Source organism: Nycticebus coucang, chromosome 14 (genome assembly GCF_027406575.1).
Source record: "Nycticebus coucang isolate mNycCou1 chromosome 14, mNycCou1.pri, whole genome shotgun sequence".
Lineage (NCBI taxonomy): Eukaryota > Metazoa > Chordata > Mammalia > Primates > Lorisidae > Nycticebus > Nycticebus coucang.
The window spans coordinates 67,929,115-67,944,949 of NC_069793.1; the positions used below are offsets into that span (position 1 = coordinate 67,929,115).

The following is a 15,835-nucleotide window of genomic DNA, read 5'->3' on the forward strand; positions in this document are numbered from 1 at the left end:
ATAAAAAGGATAACATCTAACTATTCTGGGTCAATAAAATAGGAGAAAAGACACAAATTACCAATTTCAAGAGGAGGGATTCATAATACATATATGGTCCACTAATTTTCAACAAGATTGTAAAGATCATTTGGTAGAGGAAAGAGGTGTCTTTTCAATAAATGGACTTGAGAATACTGGATACCCACATCCAAAAGAATGAAGTTGATGCCCATCTCACATCATATATAAAGATGAACTCAAAATGGAACAAAGACCTAAATGTAAGAACTAAAGTTATAAAACTCCTAGAAATAAACACTTTAGGATTTAGCCATACCAACTGCCTGCCTTAAAAAAAAATGTAAGCAGAGTATCTTAAAAGATTTTTGCATTTTAAACTCAAGTAAGGCTCAATTGGTGGAGTTTTACAGAAAATCAAACAGGACATGGATATTGGAAACATAGAAGAAAAATATGTTAAATCTGTTCCAAGGACTTTACATCTGCTGTTACCTTAGGTTAGAACATTTCTCACCTCACTTTCCCTGATCCCAAATATAGGTGAGACCCTTCCCCACCATAAGCTATTTCATAGCACTGTGAATTTCTTCATAGCACTAAACATCCTTCATTGTGATGATGTGTCCATTATCAGTCTTTCCTATAGGTGATAAGCTCCAAAAAGGCAGAGGCCAAGTCTTTCCTTCCGTAGATGTATGTCCAATGCCTAGCACAGAGACTAGCACATGGTAAGTACTAAATAAATATCTGTGACTGAATGGATGGTCTCCAGCCTTGACCTGAACTCCCTTCACTTTCTCTATCCTGAGCCCACATACCTGTAATGCAGGGAATTGGAGGGTTGGTCTATATAGGCCAGAGCAACTCACATCCCACCCTCCTATCTGTGCCCCCAAAGAAATTTCAGAGAAGCAGAAAGTCACCTTGTTGTAGGCCACGCTAAGGTACCTCAGCTCCGGGAAGGGTGGGGCCAGCGTCTGGTTCCTGACCTTCAGTGACTTCACAGGAAGAATCTCAAATATGGGAGGAAGTGTACATACCTTGGTTGTCTTAGAAGGAAAAAAAACAAACAAAGTCAAAGTGCCCTGATAATAAAGAAATTGAGGCTTCCAAGGGCCAACAGACCCCTCATGGAGTGTGGGAAAGACTTGGCCAAAAGAGACATTTGGTTCAAAAGGGGAGATGTCACCACCAATCTAGAATTCTGGCTCCAACTTCTCTGAGGTCACATGGTAACCAATTCTCCAGCACCCAGAATTCTAGTTCCAAGTTCTCTGAGGCTACAGGATAATACAGTGCTGGTGCAGACATCAGAGGTACTTGGCGCCCACTTCCCTTCTGCCCTATAGCAGTTTATCCTGAATTGGCCTTTTTATATAATTGGGCTAAATTTCTCCAGAAGGCAAAGGGGCAGGCTTATAAAGGGAATTTTCCTAGTAGGAAGAGGGAAAGCAGAAGTGACTTGAGCCTTGAATATCTATTCTGATGGTGTAGTCATATCCTACAGTGGAGGTTCTTCATTCGAGGATGAACCAACAGCTAAGTGCTAAATGACTTCCACCAGGTTTTGGGACATGGTGAGTCTGGGTCACTTGCAAGGTCACAGTCTCTCCATACAACACAGACTGACTCAAGTCCAACATATTTGATCAATCAAAACAAGAAAATTACCAGATTAATCATACTTAACGCAGTTTACTCACTGTTTCTTTCAGTTAGATGGAACCAAAGGATATTACAAGGGTAGTTGCTGGGCTAATGATGAGGTACAGATGAACTAGTTTCTCTTCTCCACTGATCTCAATGCAATTTTGAGCAAGTCATCTAAATTTCACTTGTTCATTCAATGAATATTTGTGGAGCACCTACTTTGGGTTAAGCATTTAGTGACTTTCTGGGTCAACATGTAAAGCCACATAAGTGGAACAGGTATGTTTTGGGTAAGAAAAAACAAAACCAGTATTTTGTTTGGGAACTTAGATGACTCCCTTCTCCAGGTGATCCCAAGGCAATCTCTGAGAGGCCTGGGTGGAACTGGTGGCAGTCTGATAAGGCATTCTCCACCACCATGCCATTCCCTAGTTGGAGCAAGGCTGTGTGAGCTGAAAGGGGACAAGTTAGACCGGAGCACAGAAAAGAAAAAGCCAGAGAGCTGGGCTCAGGGGACTTTATCTTAGAAGAAAGTGCACCTAATTTTTATAGAGAAAGGCCATTACAAAATCTCAACTATCCAGCTCACTCTCTAGATGAGTGATTTTTCTTTCTTCTTTTTTTTTTTAATTTTTTTTTTTTTTGTAGAGACAGAGTCTCACTTTACCGCCTTCAGTAGAGTGCCATGATGTGACAGGACTCACAGCAACCTCTAGCTCTTGGGCTTCTGCGATTCTCCTGCCTCAGCCTCCCAAGCAGCTGGGATTACAGGCGCCTGCCACAACGCCCGGCTATTTTTTGGTTGCAGTTCAGCGGAGGCTGGGTTTGAACCCGCCACCCTCGGTATATGGGGCCGGCGCCCTACTCACTGAGCCACAGGCGCCACCCTAGATGAGTGATTTTTCAATGGGTGTGCTGTGAGATCTTAGATGAACCCTGAAAATTTTTAAAGATCAATTATTTTTTAAAGACGTTCAAAGCAAAGACTGACTTAAGAATATACTTAAGTATATTCTTTTTTAAAATCACTCCTCTTTTTCATCAACATAACTTACGTGTGCCTTGGAAGTTTAACTATAGTTTTCAGTGCACCATGAGATACAAAAGTTTGAAACACTGCTCTAGATTCTCAGATGCCAGAGAGTTGGGATCTGAACACTGAGCAGATCTTTCACTTCTGTGGTAGACTGTTCAATGGCCACAAGCCCCTCCATCCCATATGCATACCCTTGTGCAGTGTGACCTTGCTGCTCCTCCCATTCAGAAGTGGAGACCATATTTCTACCTTCTTGAAACTAGACTGTTGTGTAGTAAAGAAATTGATATTTCCCCAGGTTTCTAGTATATTTGCTTCTAAAACCCTTGGAATTTCCTGAGTGATAGGAATGCCTTTGTTATGCAAGAACCCTTGGTCACACCTGAGACTCAGGATGGAGACTGGCCACTCTACAAAGAACCAAGGGATTTGAGGCTTGGAGCTTTGAGCAGCCCAAGCTCTGGGAAGAGTGGGGGAGGATAGATTGAGTTGGATCACCTGGCTAGTGATTCTCCAGTGCAAGTTCTATACTCTGAGACTTAGGTGAGCTTCCTGGTTGGTGAGCACATCAGTGTGCTGGGAGGGTGACATGCTCCAACTCCACAGGGAGAGGATGCAGAATCTGCATTTGAGACCCTCTTAAATCTCATCATGTATGTCTTTCACTTGTCTGTTCCTGATTTGTATCTTTTATAATACAACTGTAAGTTAAAAAATAACCATTACTTGAGTTCTGTAAGTTGTTCTAGCAAATTGCTAAACCTGAGTGGCTTGTGGAAAACTTCTGAATTTATAGCCACTTGGTCACAAGTCCAGATGACCTGGGAGACCTCCAAACTTGTGGCTGGCTCCTGAAGTGAGGGCACTCTTAATGGGAACTGCCCTGACTTGTAGGGTCTGTGCTAACTCTGGGTAGTCAGCATGTGCTATAGCATTTGACTTGCCTTGACCAGTAGAATGTGATATAAGTGACACTATTTGAATTTTGAAACCTTGCAATTTGCCCTTGTTCTCTTGAAACCCTGATGCCACCATATTATAATGAAGTCCAGGCTGAAAAGACTACATTGAGAGGGATGCCAAGTCATGCCAGCTATCCACCTAAGCCTGACCCCCAGCTAATCTACCAGCTGAATGCAGCTGCGTGGGTGAGCCCCAGTGAAACCAGTAGAATCACCTAGGCAACTCAAAGAATTATGAGAAATAATAAATTGCTATTGTTTGATGTAATTGTTGGGTTGCTTTGGTATGCAGTAATGGTTAACTGACACAATTTCTCACACAACTGTATCTGTGGGGAGGAAGTGTACTAAGTTACCTCTCAAGGATACGAGTTGGCTTAGTGTATAGCTATACAACTTATTGTAAATTAATTAATCAACATTTAGTTTACGTGTATCAGTCCCCATGAGCTTAATGAGCATATGCCCTGAGAGAAAAAACAATTTTTCGTGCTGACAAAAATCAAGCTAAAAAGCTGCAGGGCTTCATCCTGGTGGCAGCCCCACGTCAATATCAGTTATCACTTGAGGCAGCCACGATTATTCATTATGCTGAATAGCATATGAGAACAATGAGAGCTAAACAGGGCTGATGAGGTCAGGGCACGTTTGTCTAGTTCACTACTGCATCTCCAGTGGCTGTCTTAGTACTTGACACATGGCAGACACTATCTAAGTAACTATTCAATAAATCTATTCTATTCAATGAATGGGCTTCCTCAGTGTGATCTACACTGAGTAATGCCTCTCATGGTTCCATTAACTTCTTCTTCTTTTTTTTTCTATTAAATATTCTTACTTTTTCTATTAATATTCTTACTTAACAACACAAATATAAAGTAGTCAAATCCTACCTCTGAGGTTGAAAATCCAGGGTAAGATGAGAACACAACCTCTGAAATAAGAGAGAAACAGAATGAAGATTGGTGAGAGCATTGACTGACCCCCAGAGAGGCCAGGATCTGGGTCTCCCATCCACTCACTGTATAGCATGGTTCCTCCTAGATGTGGTCCCCATTGGTCCTCAGCTCCAGTGCTAACTAGGAAGAGGAGCTGGCTGTGATAATTATCAGGTAGCAAGTCCCATTGCGCTTAGAATAACATCCAAACTCCTTAGCCAAACCTCTGAGGCCCTGCAGGATTGGGGCCCTGACTCCTCCTCTAATCTCATCACATGCTACCTTCTGCCTCACTCACTATATTTCAGCCACACTGACCTTTCTGACTTTGCAACATGCAGGCAATTTCTAGCCTCAGAACTACTGGGCAGTCATACTGAGCAGAAAGCTAATCAACTGTCTGAGAAGAGAGAAATGTAGATAAAAAACATGTTTTATTACTAGAAATAGAATGTGTTAAATTAGTGAATTCAAGAACAATACCAGGAGTAACCAAGAACATGGTCATAAAAGGCTGCAGAGTGAGTTCATTCTTGGGACTATCAGAATGAGAGAAGCCAATCAACAGCCAGATTCAGCCTACTAAGGCAGAGCATCTGCTGGGACTGGATCCTGTGCACACATCACTTACCTTTACTCTGCCTGATGGGACCCTTTCCCACCTCTTAATGACATTATAATGAGAAAGTTCACGTGAAAATGAAGTAAATAGTAATTGGGCATGGGAAAACACATGGCATAAATAATTTCTCCTACTAGGAGGGTCTGCCAGGGAGCTTGGGAAAGGTCTGTATAATGAACAAAATAGGAGTACCCTGGGGGCATGTGCTACAGTGCTGTGAGTGCTAAGCAGCGATACCCTTAGAGGCAGCACATCTAGGAAGATGGACCACAGCACACTTTGCCTGAGTGCAAATCCTGCTCCTCCCCACAATCACAGGAAGCAATATTAGAAATCAGAACCTGTACCTTAATCTTTTGATTAAGGATTATTATATGAAATATGAATAGACAATCAAGAATTTGCTAATATTTGAGGAAAATTGACAGTATAAGAAAATCATTAAATATAAAATAGGAAGAATTAGTATTTGAAAGATAAGAGTTTAAAAGAATAAAAACTTCAAAATAGAATAAATGATATCCTCTGGGAAATTAAAAAGGATATTTCATTCCTAAAACAAAAGCAGATTTTTGTGGAAGCAAAACTGTTAACAATTTGTAAATTTAAAATATGATAATTACATAAAAGACCATAATGTGCTAGAATTGAAGTGCTAATTCATGTATAGAAGACTGAGCCTAGAGACTCTCAGAATAAAGTACAAAAAAGCAAAGGGAAGATGACAGAATACCAGGTAACCAGCTCATATCCCACTAAAACAACAAGAATTCTGTAGCCATCCATGGTCAAAAGTCTCTATGCAGGAGCCTCAGGATTCAGGTAGGAGTTTGTCAAACCCTGGTGAAACTCAAGACCTCAAGTGTCATTTCAAGAATTCAGACTGATAACCAGGTAGCTGATCCACCAAGCTTGCTCCTGGGCTCAAGCTCAGAAATTGCCCAGCCCCTCAAAGAGCTTGGTTTACCCCCTGTGACCTTGAGACTACAACCAAAACTATCTGCCAAGGGGTACAGAAGGAATCATATATATCAGTGCCTTGACAGAAAGACTTGTCTGCCTGCTGACACTGGTCTTGGCAGTGAACCTAAAAGTTGCCCAGTTTCTCAGACAAGCTCACCAACCTCTGTCCCATAGCAGATCCCAAGGGGACCCAGTTTCATTTACAGCCCCTTCCACTACAATCAGGAAACTATCCCATTTGTGCAAAACTTGCTGGGAGATGTGCACCTCCTGAGCCAATGAGACAAGGATCTCCAGTGTCCTTCCCACACTAAGTCCCAAAGGGGCCAAGTCTCACCCCCTGGTCCCTCTTGCTACAATTGAAGACATCCTGTCTATGCTGAGATCTGCTGGGAGACACATGCTAGTCTGGGCCAATGAGATAGACATTTCAGCCTCTGTCTCAAAGCAGATCCTGGGGGCACCTGTGGCTCAAAGGAGTAGGGCGCCAGCCCCATATGCCGGAGGTGGTGGGTTCAAACCCAGCCCTGGCCAAAAACTGCAAAAAAACAAAAAAACAATTTTTAGGGGCAGCCCCTGTAGCTCAAAGGAGTAGGGTGTCAGCTCCATATGCAGGTGGTTGTGGGTTCAAACCCAGCCCCGGCCAAAAAACAAAAAACAAAAAAAACCCTGCAAAGCAGATCCTGAGGGAGCCGAGTCCTAACTCCAGCCCTTCTTACTGCAATCAGGGAACTGTCTTATCTGGGCAGAGACCTACTGTAAGATGTGCACCTGTCTGAGCCATTGGGACAGGCACACCAGCTTCCAGCCCACAGCAGATCCTGAAGGGGCCCAGTCTCAACTCTAGCCCCTGTTGCTATAGTTGAGGACCCAGCTTACCTATGCAGAGATCTGGGAGGCATGCTTGTCTTCAGGACTCAGGTGCCTGGCCATCATTCCAACATAGCCCCTGTACCCTCTTTGGGTCTTTCCCAAGTACATATGGGGCAGAAAATTGCAGCAACCTTAGAGTCCCTGTAAGACTTGCAGCAAGCCTGGGCTTAGAGTGTCCTCTAGTGTTGAAACACCTCCAGTAGTCACAGGTTCAGGGAACACAAAAGTTAGTCTGCTTAGGATCCCTGGAAGGCCCTCTGGAGGACAGACATAAACAAAGCCAAATTGCAGACTGAAATAAATACCTAGTACTTCAATATACAGATATTGTAGTACTTTCACAAGCATCAAGAACATTCAATAAAATACGACCTCACCAAACAGACAAGGTGCCAAAAACCAACTCTAAGGTGGTGGAGAGGGAATGCTCCAATATGGCAGAGTAGAGACATTTCCTCCTTAGCTACTTTCTGTCAGCTGGGGGAGAGGAGTCATCAGCCACTTCCATCTGGATGGTCCCACCCAGAAACATTGTGATGGCACAGTGTGACAGTGTGACATACCAAGAACCAAAGAAGATAAGAAGGGTGAGAGGCTTGCACAGAAAGCAGGTGCAAGGGAGCACCTTAATCCAGGGATAGAACCTATAGGACTCTGCAGAAGATTTTCTTCCACAACCACACACTAACCTGTTAGGATGTGCCAGGGGTCAGAATGAATTCCAGGAGGGCCTATCCCTGGATGAAAGAAACTGAAGGGAAAGTAGAAAACCACCAAAAGGAAACCCAAAAATTGGCCCAAGAAAGAAAGACATGATGAAATTAGAAAGGATATACTGGAGCTTAAAGAACTGAAGGAGTCATTCAAGGAGTTTCAAATGCAATAGAAAGTTCAATAACATTAAATCATGGAGAAGAAAGAATTTCAAAGCTTGAAGACAAAGCTCTGAAGGTAACTTGGGCACTTAAAAAGGCAGAAAAGAAGAATAAAAGCAGAGAAATCTCTCAGAGAATTATGGGACTACACAAAGTGTACAAAATACAAATTACAGGTTTGGAGAAGGGAGACCAAAGGGCATGGAAGCCTCTGGATGATATCATAACTGAAAATTTCCCAAATATCACCAAAGATTCAGATGTGCTCCCTTTGGATGGATATCAAACCCTGATTCATTGCAGTTCAAATGGAGAATCTCCTAGACACATAATTAACCTAGCCAAAGTCAAAATAAAAGAAAATTGTGCAAGGCACCAGGCATAAGCAACTGACCTACAAAGGCAAATCTACCTGTGACAGCTGACTTCTCAGCTGAAATGTTAAACGCCAGAGGTACTGAGCTCTCACTTTCAATATATTCAAACAAAACAATTTGCAGCCTAGAACTCTGTACCCTACAAAACTAAGCTTCATATTCAACGGGGGAATCAAATATTTTACTGATAAATATTGAGGAAATGTGCCACAATAAGGCTTGCTCTGCAGAAAGTTCTCAGACCAGTTCTATTCACAGACCAACACAATGGACTACCAGAAAAATAAAGTCACTCGAAAACTAACAAACTCTTGCTGTCACAATGGCCCAAGCAATAAAAAAAAGGCAATAGACCGCCACACAACAAGATGAACAGAACTCTCTACTTGCCAATTTTGTCAGTAAATGTGTGAACAGCTTGAACTCTCCACTGAAGAAGAACAGGCTGGTTGATTGATTAAAAAAAATATAAGCCAAATATTTTCTGCCTTAAGAAAACACATCTAACCCTCAAGGACCAGACTAAGTCAAATCTAGACTTAGGGTGAAGGGCTGGAAAACAATACTTCAGGCAAATGGAAACCACAAGAAAGTGGGAGTTGCAATGCTTTTTGTGGATACAATGGTAGTGAAAAGTAATGAAAGACAAGGATTGTCACTATATACTGCTACTTAACAATACATTTCGATCCTAAATATTTATGCGCCCAACATTCATACCCCTAGATTTATAAAATGAACCTACTTGAGTTGAACAATATGATATCCTACACTACCATGATTGTTGGAGACTTTAATACCTCATTGACAGAACTGAACAGATCCTATAAGCAAAAACTAAACAAAGAAATGATGGACTTTAACACAAATTTAGACCAAATGGGCTTAACAGACACATACAGAAAATTCTGGAGGTGGAGCATGATGGCAGACAGGAAGGATGTTTAGCTCAGTTCTCCTGGAACAACAGGTCTGGGTTAGATCATTCCTGGTGTGGAATATTGGTGTGGAGTAGCAGTTCAGGGTGTGCAGAGAGATGGCAGATTCCTGGACTTGGAGTGCAATCCTGAGCTGCGGAGACTGCCAGGAAAGGTTCTGCCCCATGGTTGCAGTGGCTGTGTGCAACAGCAGTGGCAACCAGCCCCACCACAGAGGATTGCCCTTCCCAGTTTGTGGGGAAACTAGGTATTGTGTGGAAAGATTGGTGAAGTTGAAGTGTGGACTCCCGAGCAGAATTAGATGGTAAGAATGGGGTGCCATCTGGTGCGGCACCACCACAGTTAGGCAGTGAGAGAGACACTCAGACGGGAAAGATCCTGGATAGGAAGAGACCATTGTTTTGGACTTTGGGAGTTGGCAGTCACCGCAGGCACCTTTACGTGTGGGCCAGGCACAGCGATTTGAGTCTCATCTGCAGACAGTCGTACTACACTTGGAACTGGCCCAGGATATCCCACACTTCATGGGAACTGTTGTAGGGAGAATTTGTGAAAGCTGCAGGTGAAGATTTTTTTTTTTTGCGGTTTTTGGCCAGGGCTGGGTTTGAACCCACCACCTCTGGCATATGGGGCTGGCACCCTACTACTTTGAGCTACACATGCCGCCCAATGCCTGTGAAGACTTTTTGAGATCAGTGGAATCAGCAGTTCAGCAGGGTCTAGGTGCCAAGTGGGGTAATCAGGCAAACACCAAGAATAATTTAAGCTGGGAGACAGGTATAAGCCTGGAAACCACTTATGGCGCCACCTGGTGTCCAGAAAGTATATTACAAGGTAAATATATCCCTACTAAAGTCCATCCCTACAGCATATATGTAGTCATATATTATATATATATGAATAATTTTGTTGCGTTTTTTTCCCCTATCTTAATTTTTTTGCCTTTCCCCCCTATCTTTGCTTGTTCTTTTTGCTTTTTTTCCTTCTTGTAGGAGTTATTGTTGAAAATTTTTATTATTATTATTATTGTTTTTCTCTGCTTCTTTTTTCTTTTTTTTTTTTTTTACACAGAGTCTTCCTATGTCACCCTTGGTGGAGTGCTGTGGCATCACAGTTCATGGCAACCTCTAACTCTCTTGGGCTAAGTGAGTCTCTTGCCTCAGTTTCCCAAGCTGCAGGCCCCAGCTGGGCTACAGCTGCCAAGCCCTCCCCTTCCTCTTAAGGTTGCTGAGAGTACTTACATTAGGCTATTCGATTTTTTGTGTGTTTTCGTTTTTGCTTTTGATTATTTGTGTTTCTGTGTGTCTGATTTTGTTTGTTTGTTTGCTTTGTTTCAATGTGCCTTGTGTTCTGCTAAAACCTCAGGTTGGCTATTTTCCATAACTCCAATTTTTACATTCAACAAGAGCAAAGGGGAGTGGGGGATGATAGCCAACTGAAGCCAGCTTTCAAAAGAAGCTCCCATCCAGAGGGAGAGATAATGGCCAGAAAGAACCCAACAAAGCTGAAGGGTGGGAGACAAACTGAGAGAAGAAATTGATAATTGCATGTCTTCTCTGCTGAGGCAAGTTGCAACTCCAAGGAAATAAATTTCAGGTACAGAACCCGCCCCAAAGAGGACAAGTGTCCATCCCCTCCCCCACGACAGTTGCTTGCTTGCTTGCTGTGAGATCTCCACGAGTGAGCGGTGAACTGAGGTCTTCATCTCTCACCCCACAGGAGTGAGTTGCTGGAAGCTGGGACTCCTTCTCCAGAGAGTCCCTGCTGTGAGCCTGGACATTTTCTTGTCTTGCATGAAGGTTCAACAAATATTTTCCCTGCCACTTTGAACTCCCAGTCCACCCTTCCCCCTGGCTTGGCAGTCTAGAAGCCCAACCCCTGCAGAGACCAGAACGTTCATGGTTCTTTGTTAAGACTGGGCACTGCATGGTCTGAGGTAGTGTAACTATGAATCTGTTAACAGTGCAGAAAGTCATAGGGGGAAGGTGTCTGGCTCGGCTCTGAAAAAGAGCAACTCATCAGTGGGTGGAGGCTTGGGTCTCTGTACTATAGGTGGAGGCTCAGTAACTGCTGAGGCATGGGAACCTGAGTAAAGACACCTCCCACCTAGCAGCAGCATTAATAGAGTGATCCCGCCAGGGTCAAATTTTGGAGAGACACCTCCCCAATTCTGTGGACTGCTGGAGGGAGCTAGATCTTGCATTGCAGGGATACCAGAGGAGCAGAGTGGCTGGGGCAGAGGCATAGTCTCTGAGGGCGAAAAACATTTGCTGCTTTGTTAACCTCTGGTTTGGAATGAGCTCAGGTGGAACACTCCCCAGTTTCTATTGAGCACCCAAAGTAATCAGACTTTAACTTCCCCAGCCATCTGGTGGCAGAGTGTGGTCGCTTGGCCAACGAGGTGTTGACTGCCCTCTAACTTTGGCAGGGCCAAATCCCTGGCATATTTGCTCATTGGAGGGAACTGGGCCACAGCCCTGTGGGGCTACCAGTATCTGGGTGTGATGGAGGTGCAAGGTGGGGAAGGAGGCACCAGCCCCTCTGGACTATTTTGCTGGGCAAGCCTTTCTGACTCCACAGAACACCGGAGTGAGTTACACTTGAGCTGCCAGTGGACCCCCACTGCCTAGATGCTGAACACCTTTTGAACTCTCCCACCTGATCAGTGTTTGTATTGACCAGGACAATTGGGTTGGAACTCTTGACCTGGGCCAATCACCTGGGGACCCACCAAGGTTGTACCCTGGTTGTGTTGTTGTGGGAGTAAGGGACCCTCCTCTTCCAGTTGTTGCCTGAGGGTGGGGGGCAGGATGTATTAGTTGCTTATATATTGCCACAGCTGAGATTTTAGCCCAAAGCCACTGATTCACTAGGATTGGACAGAGACTAGCTGAATACAAGTCAGAGCCACACCAAGCAGGTCACCAGAGTTTCAGGCTGTAGTACTGAATGGGACCTCTGAATGGGAAAAGCTGCAATCACCAGTCCCAGTTCTTTGGTAAAAGACTGGTTAATTACAACTCCAGGAGCCCTCAATTCAATTTCACCTTACCAGCTTCTCTAGCAAAATGGTGAAAAATAATCATGGGGCGCAATCAGTGGAAAAACTCTGGCAACTTGAACAATCAGAGTAGATCAACTCCCCCAATGAATGACAAAGGAGACACAACAGAAGATCCCATTCATAAACAAATGGCTGAGACATCAGAAATCGATTCAGAATTTGGATTGCAAATAAGATTAACAGAATGGAGGTAAAATTGGAATTAGAAATTCAAGGAGCAATTCAAAAGTTGTCTCAAGAATTCAATGAATTCAAAGACAAAATCACCAAAGATTTTGACACATTGAGGCAAGAACTTGCATCCCTCAAAGATCTGAGAAATACAGTAGAATCCCTCAGTAACAGAATGGAGCAGGCAGAAGAAAGGATCTCTGACATTGAAGACAAAGCTTTTGAACGCTCCCAAATGCTCAAAGATGAAGAGAAGTGAAGAGCAAAAATGGATCATTTCCTGAGAGAATTGTGGGACCACTCCAAAAGAGCAAACATTCGCCTTATAGGAATCCCTAAAGGAGAAGAGGATGGTCTGAAAGACAGAGATACTCTACTCCAAGAGATAATTGAGAAAAACTTCCCAAGCATGGCAAGAGATACTGAAATTCAGATAGCAGACAGTTTCAGAACCCCAGCATGATTCAATCCAAATAAAGCATCTTCTAGACACATTGTAATTAACTTTGCCAAAGTTAATATGAAGGAGAAAATCCTGCAAGCAGCCAGATGTAAGAAAATCATAACCTACAAGGGGAAGAATATTAGAATGACTGCAGATCTCTCTGCTGAAACTTTTCAAACCAGAAGAGGATGGTCATCGACCTTCAATCTCCTAAAACAAAACAACTTTCAGCCCAGGATCCCGTATCCAGCTAAACTGAGCTTCATTTATGATGGAGAACTTAAATACTTTAATGACATACACACGCTGAAGAAATCTGCCATAGCCAAACCAGATCTTCAGGATATTCTCAGACCCATTCTCCATAATGACCAGCACGATGCTGTACTACCAAAGGAAACTCACTCTGAAATTCTTGACCAAAACCCAATTTCCACAGTGGTGAAAAGATTTAAAATGTTCACTGGACTTTCGAAAAACTTGGCACTCAAAATATTACCAGGTTTATCAATACTCTCAATTAACGTGAATGGCATAAATTGTCCTCTTAAGAGGCACAGGTTGGCTGATTGGATACAAAAACTCAGGCCAGATATCTGCTGCATACAATAATCTCATCTTACCTTATAGGATAAATATAGACTCAGGGTAAAGGGATGAACATCTGTAATCCAGGCAAATGGAAATCAGAAAAAAGCAGAGGTGGCAATTTTTTTTTTTTTTTGGCCGGGGCTGGGTTTGAACCCGCCACCTCCGGTATATGGGACCGGCGCCCTACTCCTTGAGCCACAGGTGCCACCCAGAGGTGGCAATTTTATTTGCAGATACATTAGGCTTTAAACCAACAAAAGTAACCAACAGAAGTAAGGAAATACAAGGATGGTCACTTTATATTTGTTAAGGGAAACACTCAACATGACGAGATGCCAATTATTAACATTTATGCTAATAAATGTTAGCATTCCAACCAGAATGCTCCTCAATTTATAAGGGAGACCCTAACAGACATGAGCAATTTAGTATCTTCCAGCACCATAATAGTTGGAGATTTTAACACCCCTTTGGCAGTGTTGGATAGACCCTATGATAAGAAACTAAGCAAAGAAATTTTGGACTTAAACTTCACCATACAACAACTGAATTTAACAGACATCTACAGAACATTTCATCCTAACAAAATTGAATACACATTCTTCTCTTCAGCTCATGGAACATCTTCCAAAACTGGTTACAAGTCTAACCTCAGCAAATTTAAAAGTACAGAAATTATTCCTTATATTTCTCGGATCATCACGAAATAAAAGTTGAACTCACCAATAACAGGTATCTGCATACTCATACCGAGACATGGAAACTAAATAACCTTATGCTGAATGACAGCTGGGTCATAGATGAGATTAAGAAGGAAATTGCCAAATTTCCTTCTTAAGGAAGGAAGAACAAACAATAATGAAGAACAAAACAATAATGAAGACACGAATTATCAGAACCTGTGGTATAGTGCAAAGGCAGTCCTAAGAGGGAAATTTATAGCATTGCAAGCCTTTCTGTTCTCAAGAGAACAGAAAGAGAGGAAGTCAGTAACTTAATGGGACAACTTAAGCAACTAGAAAAGGAAGAACATTCTAACCCCAAACCCAGCACAAGAAGAGAAATAACTAAAATTAGAGTAGAATTAAATGAAATCGAAAACAAAAGAATTATTCAAAAAGATCAATGAATCAAAAAGTTGGTTTTTTGAAAAATTCAACAAAATTGATAAACCTTCGGCCAACCTAACCAAAAAGAAAAAAAGAAAAAGAAAATTAAAGTCCCTAATATCATCTATCAGAAATGACAAATGTGAAATAACAATAGACACCTCAGAAATTAAAAAAATCCTTAATGAATACTACAAAAAACTTTATTCTCAAAAATATGAAAATCCGAAAGAAATTGACCAATACTTGGAAGCAGGCCAACTTCCCAGACTTAATCAGAAAGAATTGGAAATGCTGTACAGACCTATATCAAGTACTGAAATAGAATCAACTATACGAAATCTCCCAAAAAAGACGAGTCCGGGACCAGATGGCTTCACATCCGAATTCTACCAAACCCTTAAAGAGAAACTAGTTCCTATATTACTTAACCTTTTTGAAACATGGAAAAAGAAGGAATACTTCCCAACACATTCTATGAAGCAAATATCACCCTGATCCCCAAACCAGGAAAAGACCCAACAAGAAAAGAAAATTATACACCAATATCTTTAATGAACATATATGCAAAAATACTCAATAAGATCCTAGCAAACAGAATCCAGCAACATATCAAACAAATTATACACCATGACCAAGTAGGTTTTATCCTAGGGTCTCAAGGTTGGTTCAATATACATAAATCTATAAATATAATACATCACATAAACAAACTAAAAAGCAAAGACCATATGATTCTCTCAATAGATGCAGGAAAAGCTTTTGACAATATCCAGCATCCTTTCATGATCAGAACACTTAAGAAAATAGGTATAGAAGGGATTTTTCTTAAACTGATAGAGATGATCTACAGCAAACCCATAGCCAATATCATATTGAATGGATAAAAAATTGAAAAATTTTCCCTCAGATCAGGAACCAGGCAAGGTTGCCCACTGTCTCCATTGCTTTTCAACATTGTAATGGAAGTCTTAGCCATTGCAATCAGGCAAGAAAAGGTGATCAAGGGTATACAAATAAGGTCAGAGGAGATCAAACTTTTACTCTTCGCAGATGATATGATTTTATACCTGGAAAACCCTAGGGACTCAAGTACAAAACTCTTTTTTTTTTTTTTTTTATTGTTGGAGATTCATTGAGGGTACAATAAGCCAGGTTACACTGATTGCAATTGTTAGGTAAAGTCCCTCTTGCAATCATGTCTTGCCCCCGTAAAGT

The 15,835-nt window shown here is 42.0% G+C and overlaps 1 protein-coding gene across 8 annotated transcripts in view; it reads right to left on the minus strand.

The window, feature by feature from the left end:
- Positions 1-15,835, minus strand: part of XRRA1 (X-ray radiation resistance associated 1) — a 99,041-nt gene that overhangs the window by 16,500 nt on the left and 66,706 nt on the right. For 6 of the 8 annotated variants that reach the window (XM_053560113.1, XM_053560116.1, XM_053560114.1 and 3 more), the window contains 2 exons: positions 4,545-4,585; positions 927-1,052 (listed from right to left, as the gene is read on the minus strand). The exons of 1 other annotated variant lie outside the window; for it this stretch is intronic. In XM_053560113.1, the coding sequence (XP_053416088.1) occupies positions 927-1,052; positions 4,545-4,585 (167 nt within the window). The remainder of the gene's footprint in view (positions 1-926; positions 1,053-4,544; positions 4,586-15,835) is intronic. One more of the 8 variants, XM_053560112.1, reaches the window with a different exon arrangement.